We start from the raw sequence: 13096 nt of genomic DNA, 5'->3' as shown, positions 1-13096 counted from the left end.
TATAGTTGTAATAAAGATTGATGAGGATATAAACAGCTATGTGCCATAGGAATCAAAGTCTGTATGTACAAAATAGGTAAAAGTTCGTTATCATGTTTTCGTTTATATCTTTACTTGAAGGAGTGAAAATCCATGAAAGAAGAAGAGTGACTGTCTAAAGCATGTACCAAAGAAATATCTTGGACTCTATTAATTACTTATTTGCTCAACAAGTTCCTAGTTAACCAAAATAAAACCCCAGACTTTGTACACCACCCATTAATCATCAGATTTTCTAAGTTTTGTTCTCAAATGTTTCTTTATGGCAGTTTACTGCTTTCTTTTATATCTGTTTGGAAAGCTGATACATAATTTTCACTTTCTAATAAGCATGAAAGATACTGGGCTATACTGCTGGGGTATGTGCTAAGACATTAATGTGTTCTATGAATAAAATCCTAGTGTCTTCTGGAGCTTCCTGGCTGGTACTAATTTTTGCCTTAAAAAAAAACAACCTACCAAACAATCAAACAAAACACAAAAACCTCTTGAGGCAATAATGTGGAATCCACAATTATTCATAGCTGATTTCCTTCTTTTCATACTTTCCACTTTTTGAGCATTGAAAATTAGATTCCTTTAAGGACTTAGCTAACCCCCGTAAGGTCTGTACTTCGAAATGCCAGAACAGCCAATTTCACAATTTGGCATTTTACAGGAATTATGAGGAGTATAATTTAATTGTTTAAGGTACCTGCCTTAGCAACAGCTTTTGTGGTTTTTTTTTAAGAAGTATTTTCTTCAGTCGTTCTTGCCCAACTTTACACAAAGCATTCACACTTCTCTGTTCTTAAGATATTATGTTTGAAGTTTATTGTTAACATTTTGAAAACTACTATTGGCAAAGATAATGAAAAAGAAGTTATTTTATTTGCTCAAATTCTATATTGGCAATGAAACTTGGATATCTGGCTTAATACTGGGTCAGAGTTCTTCTCAAAAGAAAGTACCCTGTACTTAATGAGAATTTACCAGCTTCAGGGAAGAACTGATGCCACAAGAACCAGCAATGTCACATCCCCTTGAAGAGGGAGCGCACAGTGAATCAGTGCTAACGCAGCACAACAGCAAAGGACAAGTGCAATATTAAAATCCTTGCACTGTGTAAGGGTGACTCTGGATATGCCACATTTTAAAGGAAAGTTTCCAAGTATTTGTCTCAGTGCACAGCTGTTGTGCTGCATTTCTTCTCCGGGTTCTTCTTGCTGGTTCCAGTGATCATCTCAGAATTAACCAAATAAATAAACAAATATATAATGTTCCTACCCGCAGTCCTTAGCTAGAACTACTGTCATTTGCATATCTCAGTTTTACTTTTCTCTTCAGCTCCAATATGACTTTATTTTACAGTGCATAAATTATCTTAGGGCTGTTCACTGTCTGTCACATTGCACAAAACCAAGAGAACAAATAGAAAACCCAGGCTGTGTTTTATCAGCTCCTGACTGCATATTGAATCTAAAAATAATTTTTAAAAAGGTGTTTGAAAGGATGTATGCATCTGGAATCTAATAATCCTACTAACTACCAGGCAGGAGCTTATCTAGCTTACCTAATGCATATGTCTCAATTTTGGAAATAGGGAAGATCTAAAGAACCATTCAAAAAATGCATATTCTATAAAAGGCATGCTTATCTGCTCCTATGTGCTTTATAAATCTCAAATTCAGGATTTTGTTTCTGTTTTACACTATAAAATATAAAATATTTGTCCTAAGAATTATGTGGTGTTGTAGAATGTGTGCACTGCAACCCAGTGCACAGTCCCTTAAGATTGCTTTTCAATCTTATGTTTTGCTTCTTCAGCAAAAGTCAAAATATATCCAACAATGTCATGAATCCTAAATTGCAATACAAACTGTGAAAACCGTTGGTGAGGTTTTTGTTTTCTTTTTAAAGGTTTCTTTTGATATGAATCAAATTCTTCACCTAATTTCAGTGGACAGGAGATTGAGCCATGTAGTTCATCTGTTATTTCTGCTGCTCTCAGTGGATGCTAATTATGCACGGAGATTGCAAAACTTCCTTTTTAGTTCACATGAATTAAGCACCTAGACATGAAGCTTTTAGTTCTATGATGAGGTATGTCTAAGTGTTTTTCACTTTCTACTAAAACTTGATCAGATAATTCAGGAGATAGTAAAAACATACTGCTTCTTCAAAATAACATCTGATTTTTCCCTCTGTGTACAGGTAATTTTGTAAATAATGCTGCAGTCTCAGAGCTCAGCAGCTGGTAAATGCCTGCTTGCACAGAATGGCTGAGGTTGGGAGGGATCTCTGGAAATCATCTTGTCCAACCTCCTGCTAAAGCAGATTCAACTACACCAGGTTGCACATACTTGTGTCCAGGCAGGTTTTGAGTATCTTCAGAGGAGACTCCACAGCCTCTCTGGGCAGCTGTTCCACTGCTCTATCTCCTTCACAGTAAAGAAAATTTTCCTCATATTCAGGTGGAATTTCCTGGGTTTCAGTCTGTGCCCATTGACCCTTCTCCTGTCACTGGGCAGCACTGAAAAGAATCTGGCCCTGTCCTCTGAAGATATTGGTATGCATTGATGAGATTCCCCTCTCAGCTGTGTTCTTGCCTCACTGTAAAGCATTCAGCATCTTTGCTAAATTTGAATTGGTTAACATGCAGATCTTCTTCAGGATCACATTTGCCTGCTCACTGTTAGTGGAGTTTGAAACTATTACCCCGAAAAACATTTTCAGGAATCTGGAATTCATTCCTTTGCTTCTGCTTTTTTTTTGTTTGTTTGTTTTTTTGTTTTTTTGTTTGTTTGTTTGTTTTTTTAATAAGAATGCATCAGAGAAATTGCATGTATTGCACACTTGGAAAGGGGAAACACTTTTTTTCTTCATGACCATTGGCAAAAAGGCACTTATTCCATCATGGTTTATGTTGTTATGAGAATTGTCATAAACACTTGAAGCTTCTGGCTTTGTAGTACATCTGAAATCACTTTACTTGAAAATTATGTTTATTATTCTCTTCAGCTGGAAATTCAGTAGATCAAGACAAATGTGGTACTTCTCTGCTTAATGCAGTTAGTAATTTGACAAGATAGGTATAATTTCCCATACATTTCAGTTCCTCACAGTAATAGTGTTCCAGAGTAATTTGGCAACAAACAAAAGACCTAATTAAGTATTGTTGAATTTTCTAAGAGAAAGTGTATACAAGGTCATACCAAGGGTTCAGCTGAAGTTTATTAAAGATTATCAGCCTGTTTCTGCAGGAGGGATCCCTCCAGCTACTGTAATGTATGACAGCCTGGCAGCCCATGTTCCACAACAAGCTGTTGTACACAGCAGTTACAGAACAAGTTCTCAGTAGAATGTCTAATAAAGGGGCTTCATATATTAAAGACATCTTTCTCTTTGTATTTTGTTGCATTTGGAACAGATAAGCAAAACAAGACATTATTTGCTTCCATACATTTGGAAAATTACTCTAGAAGAAGGTTATTATGCAAAAAGGACAAGGTTATTCTCGTGCTCTTCACTTACACTGTAAATCCTTGTGGCAAAGACACACCTTTGCTTTTGAAATTACCTCTTCAGTAGGAACCAATCTGTGAATCCAACATAAATCAGCTAAGTATGTGTGAAGATGTTTGAATAGTGGTGTGCCAGGTTTCCCCTTAACTTACAAAAAAAAAAAAAAGTAATCATTTAACTATTTATAAAATGCCTGTAACCTGGGAGCATTGAAACCTTTGAGCCCAGTCTACAAGTTGGTATTGGACCATGCAGGCCTTTCCTTCTCCTTTCCTGACCATCATACAGACTCTGCAAGGACACAATTAGTACAGTATTAACCTTGTGATGCTGCTAAAGACTGTAAAATACGCCTCATTTACTGCAAGGATGAAGTGTTCTTTAAAATATGTTTCAAGTACTGAGTGTTTCCTGTTATAGTTCTGGGAGTTTTAACTAATATTCATATTCCTTTGCTGACAAATAAATAAATAAATTTGCCTCTTTTTCTTTTCTGTGACTAAGTGGAATTAGCAGAAAAAAAAATTAAAAAAAATCGGAGGGACCATTTTTCCTGCTTTTGAAAGTAGTAGAGCTGGATAGAGACTGTGAAGATACAGTGCCTCTAAGTAGTAGAAATATGTTCAAAGTGAAACAAGGCTGTGTACTTTGTTCCCAAATAAGCACTAAAATGTTACAATTATGTAATTGAATTCTGAGATTAAAAAGAGACGAATTCCTAGTTGTTCTCCTACCTCTACAAACTGGTGTGGAGTTTTCCAACCCTGGAACTCTTGCAGAATCAATTAAGTCTATACTTTTGTACTAATAAAGGTAATCTGGACTGAACACTACATGGACTGGCCATTTTTCCAATCTGCACTAGAAGTCAACATGAAAGTGTCATTTATTTATTGTTCCTCAAGCTCAAAAAAGCAGTATTTCAAAAATAGTTTATTGCTATTAAATTAACTCACTTTTTTTTTTTTTTAATATAAGTAAAGATTTCTTAGATACTTAAGCTCCTGCCCTCAGGTGCCTTAATCTCATTTAAAAGAAAAAATACTCTTTCAGAGGCTATTTAATTCCTCTCCTGGAATATAGCACCATCCTACAACACACATGAGCATGGAAAGCCTGGACTCAAGTATGACAAATCACCATAATTCCACTGTAGAAAAGAAACCAGTTGCAAAGACAAAGAGTGTTTTAAAAACAAAATAATAATAAAAAGATACAGCAGATACCTTATATATCTCTAAACTGTACCAACTATCCATCTTGAAGCTATAAATCCAGACAAAATAGTTGCTCACTGAATGACCTTAATATTGGTTTTGAGAGCAGATTGTTTGTTAAGTGATATAAGTGGTCATGGAAGGTCAACACCAGTCCAGATTTTGTAGACCAAGGTCCTGCAACTTCTGAGGTACCTCCAAGTTGTGTGACAGCACTTGCATGACTGGACTGGTCATGTTTACTTGAGAGCTTCTCATTTTGTGTCTTCAACAGCACCAATAAATTGCATTTGCCAGAAATATGCATAGTGCAAATACCCCTTGTTGGGTTTGGTCCCAAAAGATCTAAAAGTATAATATTCTTTCATTATGGAATTCAAAGATAATTTTTTCATATGTTACCTTGGTAACAAAATTGTAACTGAGTTCTTATTCCATTTTGCATTAGTAAAGGGCTAAATATGACAAGTAGTAACAACTGCATCCTTTTAAAACTTGATGCTGCATAACAAAAGATGCGTTTCTGTAGAATTATGAGGCTTGGAATTAGTCTTTTGTTTTAAGTCTTGAATCACCATAAGCTTTAGGCTTGCTTATCTCTTTATATGAATGTAATTAAAGACAAAATCTATTAAGAAGTGTAGCTCTAGTTGAAAGCAAGGAAAGATTTTGCCTCTGGTCTGTAAGATTCCAATATATAGATCTCAGTGGTCAGACCTTGATGAGTGTTTAAGGTGCTCCAGTAACTGTGTCCAACTCTGTAAACATGCACATTACAAAGTCCATGGTGCTCACAGAAAACTATAAAGGATGACACAGGTATTATTAGCAAGAACTCAGTTCCTCCAGGGTGAAAGAGCCATTGATTATTCCATTAGCCAGGGAGTTGCCTTAACCATTTCCAAGATCTCAGGTCTTCCAGCCTGAGGGAATGAGAACAGATGCAGGAAGGAAATGGGACTCAGCAAGATTTTATCAAGAGCAATAAATTCTCCTTTTTTTTTTTTTTTTTTTGTGGGAAGTGACTACTTGATCTTTTATAGGTCTGCTGCCCTCAGTACACAATGCAGTGCAGGGCTCTTGGAGCAGGCTCCTGGGTATTACAAGAGGGTGGAACCATCCAGGTGGCAGTGTTATCTCCTGCTGTTGTCTAAGCAGATTAGACAGAATACTTAATTAATAGTTAATTAACGCAAGGCATGTGCCAAAGGTATCATATCTGTATCATATCTCAAAAAAACAGGACTAAGATATATAAGGGCAGAAAGATTAGGTCTGTAGCTTCTAACTTAAGGGAGAGATTCAGAATCTGAAATTTAGTCCATTATATTAGTTTTCTAGGCTTGAACAAAGCTGAACAAAGACTGTGACCAAAGAAGAGAAACACAGGGATAACCAAGTGTGTTCATGGACCTCCTGTGAGATTTTGCAATCATCCCTCATGAATGACTGCTGAATACCCATGTGTTTAAAACAAACTAGGGTGTATTAACACTAAATAGCTAAAATAATTTAAAATTTCAGTTGTAAGGGAGCTTTTTATATCATCTGGTCCAAATTTTCACTCAAAGCAGGGCTAACATTTTATGTAGCTTGTATTTTTGTTTGATTGATAAACTGCTAATCCAAGCTTGTCTACATTAAAAAAAAATATTGAATAAATAGTAAGCTAGAGATACTCATCTAATATGCCAGCTTCCTCCCTGTGCTGTGTCTGGGAATAGCCTTGATTTGCCGGAGTGTTTTGTGAGGAAGATACAGTTTCTGTCAATATTCTTTGATAGTGAAAAATTTCTCAGGAGAGAGCATGCAGAACAAACATCTGATGTCTGTGCTGCTAGCAGAGCTCCCTGGAGCTCAGGGGCACACCAGAATCCCTGTGCTCCAACATAGTTCTCACAAAGGGCTGGAGATCTTTGGGGCTGCTGCTGCATTCCCAGAGGTCAGATAATCCATGGAAAATAAATTCAGCATGTTTATTGATAATCCAAGTGTCTGACTGCTTTAACCACACCATCTCCAAAACACAAGAGTAAGACAAAATCGAAGAGTGGGTCAGGCTGGAAGGGACCACAGTGTGGCATCTGTTCCAACTTCCCTGCTCTAGCAGAGTCATCCCAGAACACGTGGCCCAGGATTGCATCCAAATGGTTCTGAAATATCTCCCAGTAGGGAGACTCCCCATCCTCTCTGGGCAGCCTGTTCCAGTGCTTGGTCACTGCACAGTGAAGAAGTTCTTCCAAATACTCGGAGCTTCCTGTGCATCAGACACTGCCTGATGTCCTAGTGGTTGGCACCACTGAGCAGAGCCTGGCTTTGTCCTCTTGGCATCCCTTCTTTAGATATTTATACACATTAATGAAGTTCCCTCTCATCTGTCTTCCCTCGAGGCTGAACAGGCCCAGCTCTCTCAGCCTTTACTCATCAGATACTCAAATCCCCAGTCATCCCTGTCACCCTCCCTTGTACTCACTTCAGGAGCTCCACAGCTCTCCTGCATTGAGGAGCCCAGAATTGCACACAGTACTCCAATTAATAGTATGAGAATTCCTAGAAATTAACAGCCAGTTTTAGTTGTAAATGTTGAGATGAGGAAGGAATTGGAATCAGAGAAAATGAGGGAAGGGTCTTACAGATTTATTCAAGTATATTCCCCATGATAGGTACTGAAATATTGTATTGACAGTCACCTTCAGTCTGCCATGGACTTCAGGCTGTGTCTGAGGAGAAAAAGGTCTCTATGACAGGCAATTGAGTTAACACAACGTTTTATGTCTCTCTGTCTTCAAGTAACAGAAAGAAGGTTGGACAGGTTTCTAGCCACTTCCAATGAGAACGAAACCCTGCAAGTGTGATGTAATCAGTACAGTATTGATAAAGAATTGATTAAGATGTTTCAAACACTCTGAGGCTGAGGAGAACCAAAAACACTTCCATTTCCAAATGGAATTTTGAGACTTAATTAGTAGTTTCAGTCAAAGCAGGGATAGTCTGACCACAATAAACTGGACCATCAGGAAATCAGGTCAGTTTCAGACTCTTCCCCACGAACATCCTAACTTCTGCTAGCTAAGCCAAATCACTTGTCAGGCTGTGTGTAATATTATCTGTCAGCTTTTACAGAGTTCTGTCATCCAGAGATGACAATAGAGGCAATAACTAAATATAAACACCTTTGCAGTTTGACAGCATGGTTAGCAGGTGATTTTAATCCCACAGACCCTAAAGCCTAACCATTTGTCAAGTCCACTTATGGCACTGAAACAAGCAATGTGAATGCAACCCTTACAGATTTATTTAAAGAACTATTGTGTTCTAAATAAGTGTTTAAAATATCATGAAGCCATTTAATTGTAGAAAAGACTTTGTTTTGTGTTACCTCTGAATGCCTGATGTCACTAAGGGTCTTTTTAGTGAGGTAAAATGAACAACAGTATGACAGTTTTTCGTTAGTGAGAATAAATATAGATCCAAGTAATATCTGGCATGATCTTAAACATACATCTCACATACCTCTGTCAGCTTCAGCAAATGTAGCTGGATTGCTTTGAAAGGCATCCTCCCAAGGAAGATGTGCTATGTAAGATGTTGTGCAAATGGTTCACTTTGTGACTTTTCCAAAGCTTTCAAAAAGATCATTCTACATTTAGGCCGTGTGCTTGACAGTGTGTCTTTCATCTTATCAATAGGCACCACAAGGCCACATAAGGAGGGGGAAGTCCCTGGTGTGGACTATATTTTCATCACTGTTGAAGATTTTATGGAATTGGAGAAAAGTGGTGCTCTCCTAGAAAGCGGAACGTATGAAGGTAAGCACACTTTTACTGCTAAATTTGTGTAATATTTCCATTGTACTGTTTTCTAATTTGCTGGAATTGCACTGGGGTATCCTGTTACAAATATGTCATTGCTACTGTTATCAGAAATTTATGAAGAGCCATATGGCTGTTATGAAAATATTTTCATTTGTAAAAGCTAAATGCAGATGTAATTTTACATTTACATTGTGATTTTAGTATATTATAGTAGCGAAGAGAAACATGGTACTACATTGCACTTACAGGACAGAAACACTAGTCCCTTTACATCAAATACTCGAATTTCCACAGAATTTCAGCAAACAGCTGCTTTTCTAACATAGGACAAACACTTTCTACAACAGAAATCAGCTGTAAGGCTGACACTTTGCCTTTGCATGTGGGATCCTGCAATTATCCATCTAAATCAGAAGTAGAAACCTCATTAGTTAAGTAACAGAGGAAGAATTTGCTATGTCATGTCTTACGGGCTTTGTAAAGTTATTGAAAAGAACTCATTAATTTTGTAATATGGCAGAGGGATAGGGGCTGTCCTAATGGCTATATTACAAATGCCTATCTATGGGGCAAAGAGCCAGCAGCTTATGCTTCCCAGGAGAACCAATGATTCATCTGATTTTAAGCCTTTTCCAAAACACAGCTGTCCTGAAATTGAAACTGCTGTAAAGAGGTGGGCAGTTACATAGCAGGGTATTTTAATAGAACCAGAATAATGCTACACTATTTTAAAACAGATGTTTCTTTCGAATACACTAGTATTTAAAATAACTGGGTAATGGACAGTGGTTTTCTTATTGCAATATTCAGATTTAGAGGGGTCACCCTTTATAGGAAAAATCTGACTCGTATATATGGGAAAACCTGGGCAAGTAGAACCATTTTACAGAAATCAGCCCCATATTTTCACCTTGTTGCAAAAAAACCCCACAAAAACAATGAAGAGTTTTTGTCCTTACTTTGTCCCTGCCAAGAAAAGCATCTGAAGATAAATAAGAAGCTATTCACCCCAAAAAAATCATTAGCTGTGTTATAAATAGCAGTAAAGAAGGTAATTTTTTTCCCACCTAATCAGCACAAAGTACCCATTGTCCAGTATATAAATTTTCATTAAGTTATGTCAATACAGAACTTGTAACAAAGATTTCAATTAAAGAAGGTCAAATAAAAGAAAGTATGTCATCTTTCAGGTTTCTGCTTTCTTCACCACTGTCTGACATGTAATGGTATAAGTTACCTAAACATTAATGCAACACCACAATTTTACTTTTATCACAGGTTAATTTAATAACGAGCCTTTCTTGAAGTGTCTTTTTATTACCTTAGGTGTTTGAAACTAACATTAGAGGAGCTTAAGTGGAGCACAAGTCTGTCATTGCTTGACCATGTAATTTCATTAGTTTGCAGCAAGTTTGTAGAGATTGAGCTGCTGCGTTAAATTAATTCACAGTGCACTTCTGTCCCTCGAGGGATACTGAGATGTGTCTTTTAATACCAGCTACCAGAGCTGAGTGGACAGCAAGGTGAAATAGTGGTTGAGGAAGTCTGTGTAACTCCTCAAACCAGCTGAGGACCCAGCTGAAGAGAGGTCCAAAGTCGTGACTGTGCAATGTCTGTCACGTCATTTGCTTATCACAGGTGACAAGTTCACTGAAGCCAAAAAATCAGAAATTAAACATATAACTGACTAAACTCAACAGACCAATTCTGCCTAAATCCTGTCTTTGATTCCCAGGTTTTCTGATCACCAGATGTGCATTCTGGCAAAAACCAGATAATACATTACTTATGGCAAAAAATAGGTAGCACATGAGAAAATATGACTGTTTTACAGATGTTATTTTTCCTGTTCCCATGCAAAGTCTTTTGGACACAACCAAACAAAGTTACTCTTCCAGTTTCCTGGTTAATTCTTCACTGTAACACCTTCTTTGGAGAAAAATTTTACTAATCATCCTGTCACAAGTTTTCATGAGCACATTAGGACTTTAGTGATTAAGTTTACCAGTGCAAATGATACCAACACAGCAAAGAAAATTTTTATTTCCCTCATGAGGAGATGATTTTTGAATTCTTGCATAGATCAAGCAACTTATTTGAGCGTACGTACTCTGGGAGATGAATTTTTCTCTCCTTATCAACACTAGTTATTAGACTTAGGAAACAAATCAGCCTTCTTTTTGATAGTTCTCAGTGTTAATAGATTGGTTTGAAAATGTATTGAATTCTCTCTTTTTTGTTTTAAGAAAATGATTCTGTATTTAGCTAAGTTTCTGTGTAGAGTAGCTGAGTCAGTCTATGCTGATTATCTAACCACAACCACTATGTTCATCTTTACCAGAAAAATGTTTTAACGAAGGGATTTCTCATTTAGTTGAGATAAAAATTCAGACTGTATACTTGTGTTCTTTTTCATCACTTTTTGACTAGAAGCTTTGTTTCAGTCAATTTAACTTCTACTGTGTGAATTCCAAAGAGAATCATGAACATCCAGGTAAGCCAGAGGAGAAGGAGGTCAAGTGCAGACTTACCTGAGACTGAGTGTTTGTATTGTTCATTGTAGTACCTGATACTATTGGGAGGGGGGTGTTTATTTATAGTAATGAGAAAACCAGTAAAAGCAATTAGAAATGTTTTGTTCTATTGCAGTAAATAAAAGCTGTGATTACAGCCTGGACAGGATATAATTTAAAAGTGAAAGCAAAATATATTCTTATAAAGGTAGAGTTGTAGAATTCTTTTTTTGTTGTTGTTAGTGGTGTTTTTTTGTTGGTTTTTTTTTTTGGTTGTTGTTTTAAAGTAGGTTTTTAAGTTATAAATTATTTGGAATTAAAAATAGGGTGCTCTGTGACCTTCTTACTGCTTTAGGCTTTGGATATGCCTTTCTTTGTGTACTGCTTTTATGACAACTGTGAATTACTGTAGTTTCACAAAGGGCTGTAGAAAAGCAATAGTATGTTCATGATAAAAACTCTACAAATCTCTCTTTTTAGCAGTTTTGAAAATATGAAAATATTTCCTCTCTGTAGGATGAAATGCATTATTATTTTGACCTTTTCTACTTATGTCTTTTTAAGCAGCTGCTGGTAAGAAAGCTATCATTATAGATATTAATTATTTTAAGCATACATTATGTTACATAAACAGTTGCTGTGTTTTGCAGCTTACCTGTGGCTCAGTTCCCTGTCAATCTAGGTAACATTATTCAATGCAGAACAAGAGAAAGAATACATGAGGCAGTTCCACTCTCACTCATATTAGCAGTTGAAGTCACCTTAAGATCAGAAACATTGTCATTGAGTTTAGAATTTGTAAAAAAAAATTTATTATGCACATTTATATAATATTAAAAATTTATTATACACCAGCACATTGCTGTTTGAGGCAGAGGCTGTTTGCCTGAAGCACATCAAACATATATTTATAGGCCTTTATATAATAGCACAACCAAATCCTAAAGGTTCCACTTTGTTTGCTTTATAGTTGAATTTCGATTTACTGTACTGATTAAAGGAATTCTGAATTGGCTCAAAATGATAACTTCATTATCCAACACACTTAGATGGCATAACTGTGGTTATGAGGAGGTGTTCCTGTGCAGAATGAAAGCCATGGCCATGCAGACTCATGTAACACAGGAGACACACCCCAGCAAAATAATCCACCTTCCTTTCCTTGTTTCTGGGATAAAGATCAAAGATAGTCCTTGAATTGACACAATGTGTCAATATATAATATGCAGAATAGCAAAATTTGGGATGAAAAGACAAATTGTCTGTTTATGTGTGTGTACAGGCTTTTACAATTTCTCTGGTAGGAAGTTTGTCTCAGCACACTGTCATCTCTCTGATATGACAAAACTTGCATGGAGACTTCATGGATCACTGATAGGAAATATTGCTCCCATCTCCTTATTAGATTAGCAAAATTCTTATCCAGTGCAGTGTATCAGTAGAATTGAAATGTGCTTGAACTGTGTATTGCTTAAGAATGTCAACACTCATTAACAGGAATGTAACAGCTTCAATATTTCCAAAACCCAGATATGTTAAGGCACATGATCGAAGGTTATAGTAAGACATCATTATGAAGTGTTAAAAATGTAAGAATTTAAGTGCAATGCATGTTATGGGTAGAATTGCCTCTTAAAAGTGACATATGTAGTGGCAGTACCAGAAATAAGAAGAGATGTTTAGTGTATAAATACTGTAAGAAAAGGAAACATGGTTGTTGGCAATCCGTAAAGATAGAAATGTATTTCACATACATTAAAGCAAGAGTATTTTAGCAATGTGGAGCTCTATAACAAATGAAAATGTGAAAAAGCCTGTTCATAACTGATGTGGCAAAAATAAGAACATAAATTAATTCAACCAGTACACTTACCAATAATGCACTAAGTAGAACTCATTTTTCTATCAAACTTTTGTTTTTCTCAGCAAATCTCCATAATATTTGTTTTGTAAAAGACATCTTATTTGCTTTTACTATAATAGTCCTCAATTTATTCCATGAAAAGCA

At 36.4% G+C, this 13096-nt stretch overlaps 1 protein-coding gene across 12 annotated transcripts in view; it reads left to right on the top strand.

The window, feature by feature from the left end:
- Positions 1-13096, top strand: part of MAGI2 (membrane associated guanylate kinase, WW and PDZ domain containing 2) — a 703759-nt gene that overhangs the window by 406300 nt on the left and 284363 nt on the right. For all 12 annotated transcript variants that reach the window (XM_088165869.1, XM_088165868.1, XM_088165870.1 and 9 more), the window contains one exon: positions 8450-8569. In XM_088165869.1, the coding sequence (XP_088021995.1) occupies positions 8450-8569 (120 nt within the window). The remainder of the gene's footprint in view (positions 1-8449; positions 8570-13096) is intronic.

Source organism: Sturnus vulgaris, chromosome 5, assembly GCF_052056855.1.
Source record: "Sturnus vulgaris isolate bStuVul1 chromosome 5, bStuVul1.hap1, whole genome shotgun sequence".
NCBI classification, from domain to species: domain Eukaryota; kingdom Metazoa; phylum Chordata; class Aves; order Passeriformes; family Sturnidae; genus Sturnus; species Sturnus vulgaris.
Note: the sequence above shows the minus strand (reverse complement) of the source record. Positions and strands in the feature narration are given on the sequence as shown.